This window comes from Phaseolus vulgaris, chromosome 3 (assembly GCF_051622355.1).
Source record: "Phaseolus vulgaris cultivar YP4 chromosome 3, ASM5162235v1, whole genome shotgun sequence".
Classification (NCBI taxonomy): domain Eukaryota; kingdom Viridiplantae; phylum Streptophyta; class Magnoliopsida; order Fabales; family Fabaceae; genus Phaseolus; species Phaseolus vulgaris.
The window spans coordinates 51,855,551-51,869,499 of NC_143500.1; the positions used below are offsets into that span (position 1 = coordinate 51,855,551).

At 32.8% G+C, this 13,949-nt stretch overlaps 3 protein-coding genes and 1 non-coding gene across 4 annotated transcripts; 3 read left to right on the forward strand and 1 right to left on the reverse strand.

The window, feature by feature from the left end:
• Positions 1-1,892: 1,892 nt before the first annotated feature.
• PAD2 (proteasome alpha subunit D2) lies at positions 1,893-5,043 on the forward strand. The gene is made up of 3 exons (XM_068609624.1): positions 1,893-2,193; positions 2,318-2,732; positions 4,626-5,043. The coding sequence occupies exons 1-3, from the start codon at positions 2,021-2,023 to the stop codon at positions 4,785-4,787; spliced, it is 750 nt and encodes a 249-aa protein (XP_068465725.1). The 5' UTR covers positions 1,893-2,020; the 3' UTR covers positions 4,788-5,043.
• Positions 5,044-7,542: 2,499 nt separating this feature from the next.
• Positions 7,543-7,616, reverse strand: TRNAI-AAU (transfer RNA isoleucine (anticodon AAU)). Its single transcript has one exon. It is a non-coding gene; the product is annotated as a tRNA-Ile (tRNA).
• Positions 7,544-10,001, forward strand: LOC137808488 (uncharacterized). Its single transcript, XM_068609625.1, has 3 exons — positions 7,544-7,778; positions 9,355-9,468; positions 9,574-10,001. Exons 1-3 carry the CDS (start codon positions 7,752-7,754, stop codon positions 9,703-9,705), a joined length of 273 nt encoding a protein of 90 aa, XP_068465726.1. The 5' UTR covers positions 7,544-7,751; the 3' UTR covers positions 9,706-10,001.
• Positions 10,002-11,419: 1,418 nt separating this feature from the next.
• LOC137808482 (Tetratricopeptide repeat (TPR)-like superfamily protein) lies at positions 11,420-13,732 on the forward strand. The gene is made up of 4 exons (XM_068609618.1): positions 11,420-11,812; positions 11,935-12,147; positions 12,293-12,448; positions 12,553-13,732. The coding sequence occupies exons 1-4, from the start codon at positions 11,645-11,647 to the stop codon at positions 13,480-13,482; spliced, it is 1,467 nt and encodes a 488-aa protein (XP_068465719.1). The 5' UTR covers positions 11,420-11,644; the 3' UTR covers positions 13,483-13,732.
• Positions 13,733-13,949: the final 217 nt, after the last annotated feature.

Genomic DNA, 13,949 nt, shown 5'->3' on the forward strand with positions numbered 1-13,949 from the left:
TTTCTGATTTTCTCCTTCTTTAACACTCCAGCTGTGTGTGCTCTTAGATTTGTCATCTCTTCCATTTTTCCACCTGTTGGAACCAACTATAAGCTGCATACTATAATTAATACAACTTTAAGAGTGCAAACTAATCACATAGATGGAGAAATTTACCAAACTGATGTATTGGTGGATAAGTCCACTGTATTCACTATAGTTTTCAAGGTAGAGAAGCATGGGAGTAATAATTGAAGAAGAAAGCTTGGAGTTATAGACCATGGATGCCTGGTTCACTGGTTCTACACAATTCCTTTCTCTGCCTTTGGATTGGAACCAATTATTCCAATCCTTCTTGCTCCCAGTTGATCCAGTTCCTTCCATTAGATTCCTGGCATATGCATCAAAATGTGAATTTTTCTAATAAAATGGATGTTAATGCTAACATCTTGACCAATTGAAAAAACTAAAGAGGACTTAACATTGTCCCTTTTAAAACATTATTTGACGACAAGTATGCAACATAGGGTTAATATGATTTAACCAATGTCCTATGTTATACTTATCTTTATTTTCATCTTAACAGAACATTTTGTTATCAAAAGGCAGAACTGAATGTTTCAATTGATTATGGCATAATGATAGAAATAGAATGCAGCAGTAGAACAGAAAACACTATTGATTTGATACATATTTCTTTATTGAAATTCAAGTATTGATCACAGCTTTAACATGTTCACATCATAAGCATACCTGTAGAAATCTGGAAGACAATTCAATCAGCATACTTGTATACTTTTCGATATCTTACTCTACCTTTCAGAATGGTACCACAAATATCATTGCTTCCCATGCTGACAAAAAAACAAGCTTTCAATTTCCCTATGTACTCTTTGAACACAAGTAGTTGATCCTCTCCTCTATTGACAACGCCATATGATAGATATAACAAACAAATTACAATTGAAAATGTTGTTATAGTTTGAGTTGAACTTCAATGCGCAAAATAGTGTAAACACTAAATCGCTAAAAAAAGGATAGTTGATATGACTTTTCAGGTAGTGATTGTAAAAGTTAGTAAATTTACTATACATGAAAATTTCTTATCAAATGATTATATAAAAACATTTTACACTATCAGTGTTCGATATTGATACAAATATAAATATTAGGAACGATATCGATACTACATTAATTCATTATAAGAATGATTTGTAATAATTACGTAAGTATATGTTTTAAATGTTTATTTAGGAATTGAGAATTTCTTATTGGACTTAATGAGGATCAATTTCCAGTGTCTCATGTTTGACTAAGATATTGAACGCATACTAAATATGTGATGCTGTATTAAGAAGTGGACTTTAAGTCTAACTCAACCTCATAAAATGGGCTTATGAGGTTGAGGTTTGCAATGTTCTTATACCATATTAAGAAGTGGATTTTAAGTCTAAGTCAACTCCATAAAACCGGTTCATGAGGTTGAGGTTTGCACCCACTTATATATAAGTGAAAGACTCTAATTTTTAGTCGATGTGAGATCTCCAATATGTTGTGAATCTTTATTTTGATTTTAGTTTTGTAGAACGAGTATAAACAAATTGTATTATTTTACGTTTGGTTTGATTTTATTTGTACTATTTTAGTTTTTACACAATGTATTATTGCACTTACTTGCTATGGATTAATATTGGTTAATCATATATTAAGAAGTCTCAACAATGAGAATCAATATCATTGAAGTATGAATAGGATATTGTGTATGATAAAAAGTAGTGTGGTAGAAAAAAGTTGATTAAAATAATGGATGGTGACTTAGGAAAACCGTGGTGGGAGTAGTAAAGTAGTGGTTGGATGGGTAGGCCCAATGTGAGCCCAACACGTTACTACTCTACTTGTTGCCTAAGCAGCTGCAGCATCGTGGTTTTCTTCTTCTTCACTCTATTCAGCGAAGCGAAAAAGCTTGAATAGAGGAGCACAGAGAGAGGTAGCAATCCCAACTCAGAAGTAAAACAAAGTACCAAACACAAAGCACAGCACAATGGCCAGGTACGATCGAGCAATCACCGTCTTCTCCCCCGACGGCCACCTCTTCCAGGTCGAGTACGCCCTCGAAGCCGTCCGCAAAGGTAACGCCGCCGTCGGCGTCCGAGGCACCGACAACGTCGTCCTCGGAGTCGAGAAGAAATCCACCGCGAAACTCCAAGACTCCAGGTTCCCTTCCAATTCCCACTTTTTTTTCAGATCCCTTTCCCTTCGATTAGGGATCATCTACACAACGACGCCGTTTCAAACTAGACTTAGCTTACTCCCTAATTGACTCTCTGTCGTTTCGCAGGACGGTGAGGAAGATTGTGAATCTTGATGATCACATTGCGCTTGCCTGCGCGGGACTAAAGGCCGACGCACGTGTGCTCATAAACCGGGCACGTGTGGAGTGTCAGAGTCACAGGCTCACCGTTGAGGATCCCGTTACCGTTGAATATATCACCCGTTACATTGCGGGGCTTCAGCAGAAGTACACGCAGAGTGGTGGTGTGCGCCCCTTTGGGCTTTCCACCCTCATTGTTGGGTTTGATCCCTACACTGGCTCGCCCTCACTGTACCAAACGGACCCTTCTGGCACGTTTTCCGCGTGGAAGGCGAACGCGACCGGCCGTAACTCGAATTCGATTCGGGAGTTTCTGGAGAAGAATTACAAGGAGACCTCTGGGCAGGAGACTGTGAAATTGGCTATTCGTGCATTGCTTGAAGTGAGTTTCGTTTTGGTTTTTTGTTTGTGAATGAATACCTCCCTACCCGGTTTTATTGTTTATCTAGAAACTCTTGCCTTGCATTTTGTATGCTCTGCCTTTTAACGTTTTTTATGGCTTGGGAAGAACTTTAAGGTAGAGTTTGATGGGAAGACAAAATGGATTGGAATGGTTTACTCTGATGTGTTCTCATTGCTTCTACACCTTTTTAGTGGATTCAAAACTTAAGAGTTTTTAAAATGTACCGAACATAGCACAAAATCTATATAAGCTACCTAATTGTCTTGAATTTGATATGCCTTATAATAGATTGAGCACAAAATCTGTATAAGCTACCTAATTGTCTAGAGTTTGATATGCCTTATAATAGATTGGGCAGTTTCACTAGATTAGACTGACCTAAAGTACCCATGTTGATACATAGATTTTGTCTCTTTTTTATTCTTGATGTAGACCCATTTTCTTTCTAACAAACAATGGTTAATATAGTTATAGAACTTGCTATGTCACACATATATAGTACTATTCTTTTGGAATATTTATCTTTCTGTAAGATCAAAACACAAACCTTATGCAATTATTAACGTCTTACAGTTGTAAACATAAACCATTTTTAGCATGTGACTCGTTCTTACCTAGATTTTGTTGATACATGTCTGTAAGCTATCTGGTACATTATTCTATACTTTATGCAAATAAACATACATTCAACCTCAACTTTAACCATCAGATTTATTTTAATTTATCAAAATAACAGTTTTGTAGACTGTCACGATAGCTTCTCGGATATTTAATCTAATTGTTTAGATCTTTCACATTTTTTGTATCGATGTATAACAATGACCTTTGAAGTCTATGTGATTTTGTGTAATTGTATGTAGTAATAGCCAAACTAAAACTATGCAATACATTTATGTGGTACTTCTGGTTCACTTGGTTGAAAAGCTCTTCATGTGAAAAAAATGAGTATAAAATAAAAGATGAGAGCTGGGCTAGACAGTTGGAAGGGATGAGGATATTTTTGGGTACTTAATTAAGATGTACTTTTTCTTCCCCTTTATGAATTTATTTTGCATACATGCTAGCGAACTTCATCTTTACAGAGATAAATAAAAAAATTTAGGACACTATTATGTGCTAGTTAGATTATTTATAGATGGGAAATTTAAAGTGAAGCTTATTTTGCTTATTTCACAATCCTTGGCACATAATTTTCCCTTTTTGTTCTGAAAAGAATTATAATTTAGATATTTATGGTTAAATATTTATTGCTTGGGAAAAATAAACCAAACAAATGGCTAACAATGTTGTAAGATTGGCTAATGGTTTAACCATATATTTTACTTCAATGAGCACTTACCTAGTTAATTTTATTTAAGATGGAAAAATGTTTTTCTTGGGATTTCAATGTTGTTTATACTTTTTGTATTTTTTATGCCCTAGGCTCAGAACTCTTTAACTAGTCCTATTTTTGGGTTTGTGCTTTGCATACTTGGGAAAGGAAAAATATCTTGGGGGCAATATTATCCCATTGAAGACTGACATTTGCAGTGCTGCAGACTGGTTCTTTTGATTTGAAAATATTCACTATTGTTGAAGTAAATGTACATCTGTACATACATGACTTGTTTGCATTCAAAGCCTTTATGTACGTTGTGTCTTTTGTCACTAAAAATGCAAAATTTTGGGCTGCGTAACATGATATCCACACTAATACTTTTGATAATGTTTTGAATACCTCAAATATTGTGAGAGCAAACTGATAAATCTGGTCGTTGTATATTGGCCTGTACAATCAATCTCTGAAATAGATCAATCTGTTAATAGTTTGTTATACATTTGGAACATGATTTTATGTACTTGTGATTTTTATTTGACATCGTATGTGATTAGGTTGTTGAGAGTGGAGGGAAGAATATAGAAGTTGCTGTGATGACAAAGGAGCATGGTCTGCGTCAACTGGAGGAAGCTGAAATTGATGCCATCGTTGCTGAGATCGAAGTGGAGAAAGCAGCTGCTGAGGCTGCGAAGAAAGCCCCTCCGAAGGAGACATGATTTTCTGTTTAGTGAGCAGTGTTCTTGGTAGGTTGTGGCTGTACTCACTGAAGCTAAAATTGATGCCATTGTGTCTAAGATTGAAACAGAGAAACGGGGTTGTTGAGGCTGCAAAGAATACCCTTTCTAAAGAGACGTGGTTTATGTTACTTTTCTTTAACTCGTGAATTGTTCTTGCTAGATGTTGGCCTAACTTAAAATTGAATGATTTACTGTTTTTGGGCATTGCCGTATAATATAGTATTGGTCAAATTAATTGCATGCCATTATTATTCAAGTTCAAATTGAGTTGGGTGATTGATACACCATCATGCACAAACACTTTCATTAGCAAGAACTGGAGCTTTATATTTAGGGGATATGTCCATTGTGTAAAAAAAAGAAATGCCTTTCCATCTCTAGAAGAAATTTTAATGACGTGAAATGGAATTAGTGGTGTTATCAGATTAATTGATATATAATAAAAAAAAGAGGAGTAAATTGCGTTTTTTATTCTTGTAAAGTGCGACATATATTAAAAATGTTTCCTAAATTTTGTCCTATTAATTTAGTCTATATAAAATCCATGCACATAATTGATAGATAGATATATTGTAATTCCATTATATGGCGCAGGGACGCATGTTTTTAAATTTTTTATTATACGTACACTTTTTTTTTTTTAATTTAATGCAATTTGGTATCTTAAAACCCTAAAATTTCTCTCTTGAATGATGGTATTTGTGTTTTAATAATTGATTTAAAGAGAAGTGTAAAAAGTAAGATTCTTTGGATTAAGAAAAAAAAATTAAATGAAAAGATTGAAAATGATTTGATTAATATAGTACAATAATTTTTTTATATTGGTATATTTAAAAATTATTTTGTAAAATAAAATTTTAAAATAATTTAATGTTTAATATATTATTTTGTTTACTTTAATTTACGTAATTTATTATAAAAAAAATAGAATTATTAAAATGAATATAATTGACTATCTTTTTGAAGTGCACGGTATTTTCTTGTAAATCTCATGTCACCAATATCTTCAAGTAGGTTATGCAAAAACTAGCTCCAAATTTCTTTAGTTTCAGTCTATATTAGTGTTATTGTCATTAGAAAAATATTGGTCATTTGAATTCCTACGTACAACAACTAAACTTTTGTTTCCATATTTGGTTTTCATATAACAATCGATAATGCAAATGAAAGGTCTACATTTAATAATAAACCTTCCTTTTCAATTTGCCAAAGAAACCAATTCTTAGGTTCAAATTAGGCTCTAGTGCTGAATTTTACAAGTGTTTTGATTATTGACTCTCTTCAATTCAACATTGTAACTCTACAATTGAGAATACTAATTGGTAGGGTAACCTTCTACCATTTTTAGTGCAATATTTCAGGCAACAATAATTTGTCACTGATATTTTAATTTAATTTGATTTTAAATTTTCATTTTCATTTAATTTGAAATAAGAACTTTTGTTATCCATTTTGTTATTGCCTTTTTGTTCTCAAACACTCTTAGACATGTGTGATTGGCACACAAGTCTTTGAAGCAAAAGAATGTTTTCCTCCAACCATAGTGACTAGTATTTCTAAACGAAAACTCTTCTTACATTCACTTATACTCTTATTTTATCATTTTTTATGAAATCCACTTCCTTACCATTTAGAACATAATGATTTAAAATGATATCTTTAAATTATTCAAGTGATAAAAACTTAATGTCAATTGACCATTTCAACTTTTTACACGTACTCATCTTTAAATAACTTTCTTGCAATATTGGATCACAATATATTATGTGCATCAAAATTAGAATGTAGCTCATTAATAAAAAAAATTCTACTTAAACATTGAATCATTAAGATCCAATTCAATATCTCTTTTTTTTTCTATCCTCATCAAACATTGACTTCAACTTATTTTAGTTATTGTTATTTGAGTTATAACTTTTTTTTTTCTTTTTCGGGACATTTTTATTCTGATTGTCCTGCAACAACAACCTTAAACCTTAAATTAAAAATAATCATTATGTGTAAGTTTATTCCTTCCTCAATGTCATTAAAATGGACATTGTTAATTGCTTCCAATCATCATCCTCATTCACATGCCTTTGTTCCAAATTAAGTGTTGTTTTGTTTGTGCTAATAAAACTTATTTGAGAACACCACCAATATCATTCTAGACATATATCTCAACTTTACAAATTTTTCTTGTAACAAAATTAGACAAGATAATTTTTCGTAAGGTTATCAAATTTTTTGTTCATCCCTTTCCACAACAATTTAACCTTATAAACATCCTTGAATTTTAAATTCTTTACAAAATCAACAACTTCAAGATAATTTCATTAACTAATCATCATTTCATATATCACATGAACTTATTTTTTTACGATTAAGTGACGAGTTATTTACCTAATATCATAGGGTAAATTTCATTTGTAAATGACATTCCTATAAAATAAAACTACCTCTCATATTAAAACCCTAAAACCTAAGGAGTAAACTCACCACATCCAGAACCACCATGTTCAACTTAATAAAAAAATGATAAACCTACTCTACTCCATTCCATTAACAACAATGACAACAAAAATAAAAAATATGGATAAAAAAGGTAAAACAAAATTGAAAACCCTTATCTACCACACTTTATATAATTTCAACAAAAACATCAAATAAACAAAACTTATATTAATCTTTATAGTAGAAGGAAGTTGCGATCCATAACATTTAGTACAAATTCTGTCAAAAAAACAAAATCATTTGGCCCATGCAGGTCTCGAACCTGCGACCTTCGCGTTATTAGCACGACGCTCTAACCAACTGAGCTAATGAGCCATCCATGTTTCATATTAATCTAAATATGTATTTATAAGATGTTTCGTACACAGCACAAAGGTTTCACATTCTCGATACCTTCAATCAAACTCGCGAGAAGGGAGGATCGGGAACTTCGTGAGATTGACCTACACCATGAAAGAAACCAAAGAAGATAACGAGGTACTTTTCTTTCTCCAATAAAGCTTCCTTCTTTCTTTTTTCTTTTTTCTGCTCTCAACTTTCTTTATCATCAACTTCCCAATGTATTTTTCTCCCAATTTTCAAACCCTTTCAAAACAATCTGTAAAGAGTCATCTTTCAATGTTCAAAACAACTTGTTGGTGTTACCAAGTTTGGTTCTTTTTAGTATTGTTGTTTTCATTTGTTTGTTGTTCCTGTACCGTGGTACCGTTTAGCTTCGGTTACATCTCTGTTAAATGTTGAAATCTGCTTGGAAAGTCTCTACTTGGACCAGATTCTGTTGATTTATGACCTAAATTTGTAGCTTTCGTCTATTTTCTCACAGATAAATCATCACTACTTGAGGATTTTGCTATTTTGCTTTGATAATTTATGTTGGTGCTTTTTAGCGAGGAGGTACCATTAACAAATCCTGTTATGTTTTCACTGGGTAAAATCCCATTCAGAAACAATTAGAATTTTCAAAAGTATCTATAAGAGCTTCCATCTGAAGCAGCATCATGTGTCTGATAGGGTTTTATTTGAATTCCATGATATTAAGATTATGGATTCAACTCAGGTTATTATACCGTTGTATCTTAAGCTAGCCTAGATCAACTTCACTAGTGGGTGTTATTTTCAAAGGTTTTGCATTTTTTAAAATCAGTGATGCTCCCTGTTAAAAGACAGATTGAGGTCAGTCTTTGTCTGGTTTGTCTGATTAAGATTTGCATTGCTTTCTCATTTGATAAAGCTATGGTTTTGATGATTCTATGACATGTGAAGAAATCCATACACCCTTGTCTATAACTACACGCAATGGTCACTCTGAGACTTGTCTGCAGTTCAGTGACTGTTACTGATTGGAGTTTGTATTTGCCGGATGGTACTCCCATTGTCTTAACTGACTCTCCCAATTTGAACATATATGAAGGCAGGACAGTAAACTGACCTAGCCATCAAGTGAGGATTTTGATATATATGGTTCTTTGGAGTTTTATTGTGTACATTGATTTCTATTTGTCATGCGAAACTATCTTTTTTGGCACATTGGAGGATTAATGGTGTAGTTTCATCATAGTACTATTCTCTATGGTGTAGATTTGGGCTTTAAAGGAACAAGAGAAAAAAGTAGGAGTAGCATTAAATGTGTATTTTAAGATTGATGTGTGACCACTAGAAAAAACAAGATATGAAAGTACTGTAAATAAGGAGATTTGCTGTGACACCTATTGAGAAAAAGAAAACAGAAAAGTGGTAAAGGTGGTTTGGATGCAAGCACAGTGCAATCAAACAAAGAAGGTCACTGGAGACACTGTAAGGGAAGTGGTTTGATTTTGCATTTCATACAATATCCTTGTTTTAACATTGACATTGGCAATCATACAATATTCCTTGTTTTAACATTGACAGTAAATTCAAATGTTGTCTGCAATTTACTGATTTGGACAAAACACTATTTTGTTTCCTTCTTCACATGGGACTTTAGATTTGTCCATTAACTTTACTACGTAGGATTTTGTATATACTCATATTCTCCAAATCATTTATTTGAAAGAAGTTAATTTTATTTCAGACAGAAGATAATAAGCAAGCTTCTGCTGATGTGTTGTTTCATTATTCAAGATTTGCGCTGGCATGTATTGGATGCAAGATTCGACCATTTAATTTGAGACTTCATTTGATGAAGGTAGAAGAACATATTTTTGTTATTGGTATTTTGATGATTCTTTGTGGCACCATGTATATCCATGTTTTTTATACAACCTTTTATGGGCATCACAACATTTTTCAGGAGATATCGGGCATGCCTTCTTCTTTAAATAGGGAATCACCACAGAATGCAGCATCTCCTGATCCAATGGGTGAATCATCAAGCACAGGAACAGCAAGACTCGACAGAGGAGACAGTTTCCGTGCACTATGACCATGTTTTTGGTTGGGCTGTGTGGCATGTTGTGTTTAGATTAAAACTCTCTCTTCTCCTACATATTATGATTGTGATGGTATACATGTAGAAAATTATGCTTATAAATACCATCTATGCAATGGGTCATAGATTGGTGTTAGATTATCAAGTTCAGTCATTTCAATTTCAAATTTGCTGTAATATGATTTAAATTTAGTTTGTTTAGTCTTATCCTTTTAAGTGATTCTACTTACCTTAGTATGTATCTTTGTACCAAAATATGTATAAATAAGTAGATGCATGTCTTCACTCAATGTAAGCTCATCTTGTTAAACTTATATGCTTTCATATTCCATATTCTCCAAATCATTTATTTAAAAGAAGTGAATTTTATTTCAGACAGAAGATAATAAGCAAGCTTCTGCTGTAGTTTAATATATATATATATATATATATATATATATAATAATCAAGTACTTTAAATGGTTATTTATAAAGAAAAGAGAAAAATGGTTTAGATAGCTTTTCACTGAATTGCCTGAGTGTAGCATGAATGTCCAATTTGTTTTAATCCCCAACCAACAAGTTCACCACAAATGCAGTTTTAGAGAAATGATTCAGTAAAATTATATCTTTTAAAAATGTGCATCTGTGAATGGTATATGAAAAGTTTTTTCTACCCAAATCATGACAAACAATATTTATACCTATTTTAGTTTTAAAATAGATTAGTTTATTTATTCTTTTGACAAATGACACTTATCTTTAAATTAGTTTTTAAATAAATAAATAAAAACTAGTTTTTAAATAAGTGTTTATATTTTTAATAAGTGATGTTCCTTTTTTTTATATTTTTAATGAAGTTATATTTGTTTTCTTTCTTTGTTTAAAATAACATATTAATTAAAACTTCAATGAAAATTAAAGTTTATAATATAGAAATTATAGATAAAAAATGAATGATTTAATTATTATGTATTAATAATATATAAAAGGTATACTTTTTTATTAATTTTTTTATAAAATATAAAAAGCTACAGTTTTTTAGAAATCACAAATTTGATATAAAATTAAATAAATAAATAGTCATAATTTTTTTTATTAAACTTATTAGCATATTTACATATGACTTTAATGCAAATATAAATATAAATAAAATAAATATATAAAAGTGTTTCTTTGTTAGGAAGTTAATGAGTATTTATAAACTAGATAAATGAGTATATTGTTATGAATTATTGTGATTTATTACAAATTCCACATGTGAAATATATTGCATTATAAAATTTATTTAAAATAAAAAAATAAAAGAATTTTATTAATAATACTTTTTATTAGCCCTCCTAACTTAGTGAGTATACCTCATTACATGTCTGTTTCGTAATTAAATATTAATGTAAAGTTGAAATCATATATATATATATATATATATATATATATATATAACTGTACAGTTTGGTACAGGTTTTGGTTTGTATTTCCTTGTGTATGTATGTATACATGGGCAGAAATACAGACAACTGAGTAGTTGTTAGTTAAGTTTGGTCTCCATATTTTTCTTCATAAAAATAAAAAAATTCTGAAAAATTAGGATCAAAATTACTTAAAATCTGATCCTGTTTTATACAGAGGACATTTATGGAGTATTTTTTTTTTTTACAACTGGTATATGAATTAGTTTAAAACAAAGGAAATGAAGTTATAAATAGAAAAACCCAATTTCATCCTAAGTAACGGCTACTTATCTCACCCTTCCAACGGCTCTTTTTTTCATAAATTTAAAACGGTCTCAGTCTTCTCCAAAGCACATCCTTCACTTCTTTCCTTCATTCGTCTTCCCTTTTGCCGTAGCTTCTCCTTACTCTTTCGAAGCACTGTCCCTTTGTTCTTCTCTTGCAGAAGAAGCATCGGATCCACACAGTTTTAACGTTCTATTATCATTTCTCACTTCATCACAATGCAAGACATGTGGAATGTTCCTCCGGGTTTCAGACCCTCCAAATCTGCACCTTCTTCTCCTGCGAAGCCTCTTGGAGCAGTTCTCAGAACTCGCTCTGAGTCCTTCCATGTCACTCACAAAGTCCCAGTTGGTGACACTCCTTATGTCAGAGCAAAAAACGTTCAGGTAACCTTTTTTGTCATTTGTTTGTGTGTTGCAATGTACAATGTCCTTCCATGCCCTTTGGGACTTTTTTGTTTTGTTCTAAGTGTTGAATTAATGGTGTTTTTCTTTGGTGTGTTGTTCAGTTGGTGGATAAGGATCCGGAGAAAGCAATTCCACTGTTTTGGGCAGCCATTAATGCTGGAGATAGAGTGGACAGTGCTTTGAAAGACATGGCTATTGTCATGAAGCAGCAAAATCGGGCTGGAGAAGCCATTGAAGCCATTAAATCTCTTCGTAGTAGATGTTCAGATCAAGCCCAAGAATCTCTTGATAACATCCTCTTGGATCTTTACAAGGTAGGTCTTCTTCACTGACTAATTTTTATGTTGTTTTGTTGTAAAAGCTTTTGATTGCATCTTATTATATTTGTGATCTAACTGGTCTATACTTGTAATACTTATATGACTATCGATACTGAAAAAAAATCATTTGTTTTAACAGAGGTGTGGAAGACTTGATGATCAAATAGCCCTCTTGAAGCACAAGTTGTACTTAATTCAACAAGGGTTGGCATTCAATGGTAAGCGTACAAAGACTGCAAGATCTCAAGGGAAGAAGTTCCAAGTCTCTGTGGAGCAAGAAGCTACGAGATTGCTGGTAAGAATAGAATAAATAACACATGGAAAGAGAATTTTAACTCACTTTCATAGTTTTTCCTCTTTTCTGTGGTCTCTATACTGAATTGGACTTGTTTTATGTAGGGAAACTTGGGATGGGCGCTGATGCAGCAGAACAACTACATTGAAGCAGAAGAGGCATATCGCAGGGCACTGTCTATAGCTCCTGACAACAATAAGATGTGCAATCTAGGCATTTGTTTGATGAAGCAAGGAAGAATTGGTGAGGCAAAAGAGACACTGTACAGGGTAAAGCCTGCAGTTATGGATGGCCCTAGAGGCTCAGATTCTCATTTGAAAGCCTATGAAAGGGCACAGCAGATGCTGAAGGACCTTGAATCCGAGATGATGAACAAGGGAGTTGATAGGATTGAACAAAGCAGACTCTTTGAGGCCTTTTTGGGTTCTTCATCAATATGGCAACCCCAGCCTTGCAAGGACCACCACACAACCTTGTCAGCAGCAACAAATTCAGCAAGAAATCATGAAGATTTTGCTGATGAGAACATCAGTTCCAACATAATGGCCAAAAATCACACAACATTGCCCCCGTCTAAGGCTACCTCTACCGCTACCAACAAACAAATCATTGCCATGTTGGGGAACTCACTCAATGTTGCAGCTCCTCCGTTTTATGCAACAAAATCTGTGTTGAGAGAACCATTTGAGAACCATTCTGAGACCCTTAAGAGAACAAGGTCTGGAAATGCTGCAGGGTCCATGAGAGTAGTTAGTGATGTGAGGGACAGCAACAACAAGTTGCATGTGGAATTAGGAGTGGCAGTGCCAGAGAACAAAACAAGAAGGCTCTCATCAGAGGATGATGGTGAGAAGAACAAGTTAACAGATTTGTTACCTGATGATGATGACTTTGAAGAGGCCATTCTTGCTGCAATTTTGGGACCCTCCAATGATCATAAAGCCAATGAGACAAGCAGAATCTTGCAGAGGAATAATGACAAGAGGCTTAAGGTTTTTAAGGACATCACACTATCTCTGAGTCCAAGAGCCTGAAGCAAACCAATTTTTAATCTAATGAATAATGAATAACATAGTGACAGTGTTTTCAGGTTGGAGATGATCTTGCTCTCCACTTGTTGTTTAACTTCATCATCCATCTTCTGTAGAAGGAAATAGGAGTAGCTTTCATGCTTTTTGGGCATGGCATTATTATTATTTGTTACTATCGGTTTATTTGTTATATTGCCTTGTAAATGAGGCACATCATTGACATAATAAATTGATATCAGTTTTTCATTCTTAAGGTTAATTTTTATGTCGTTTATTTGTGCCCTCAACTATCCACTAATTTTAGAATGTTTATAATAAGAAGATGGTTATAAAAGAAAATAGTTAGAATACTTGTAACACCTAATCTCTCCTCCACTAATTAATTATAATTAAAAACAAAAAATTCTGAACATGTAATTAATTAAAAACACTACTAATGTGAGACAAAAGTATTTATCTTTATTTGGTAA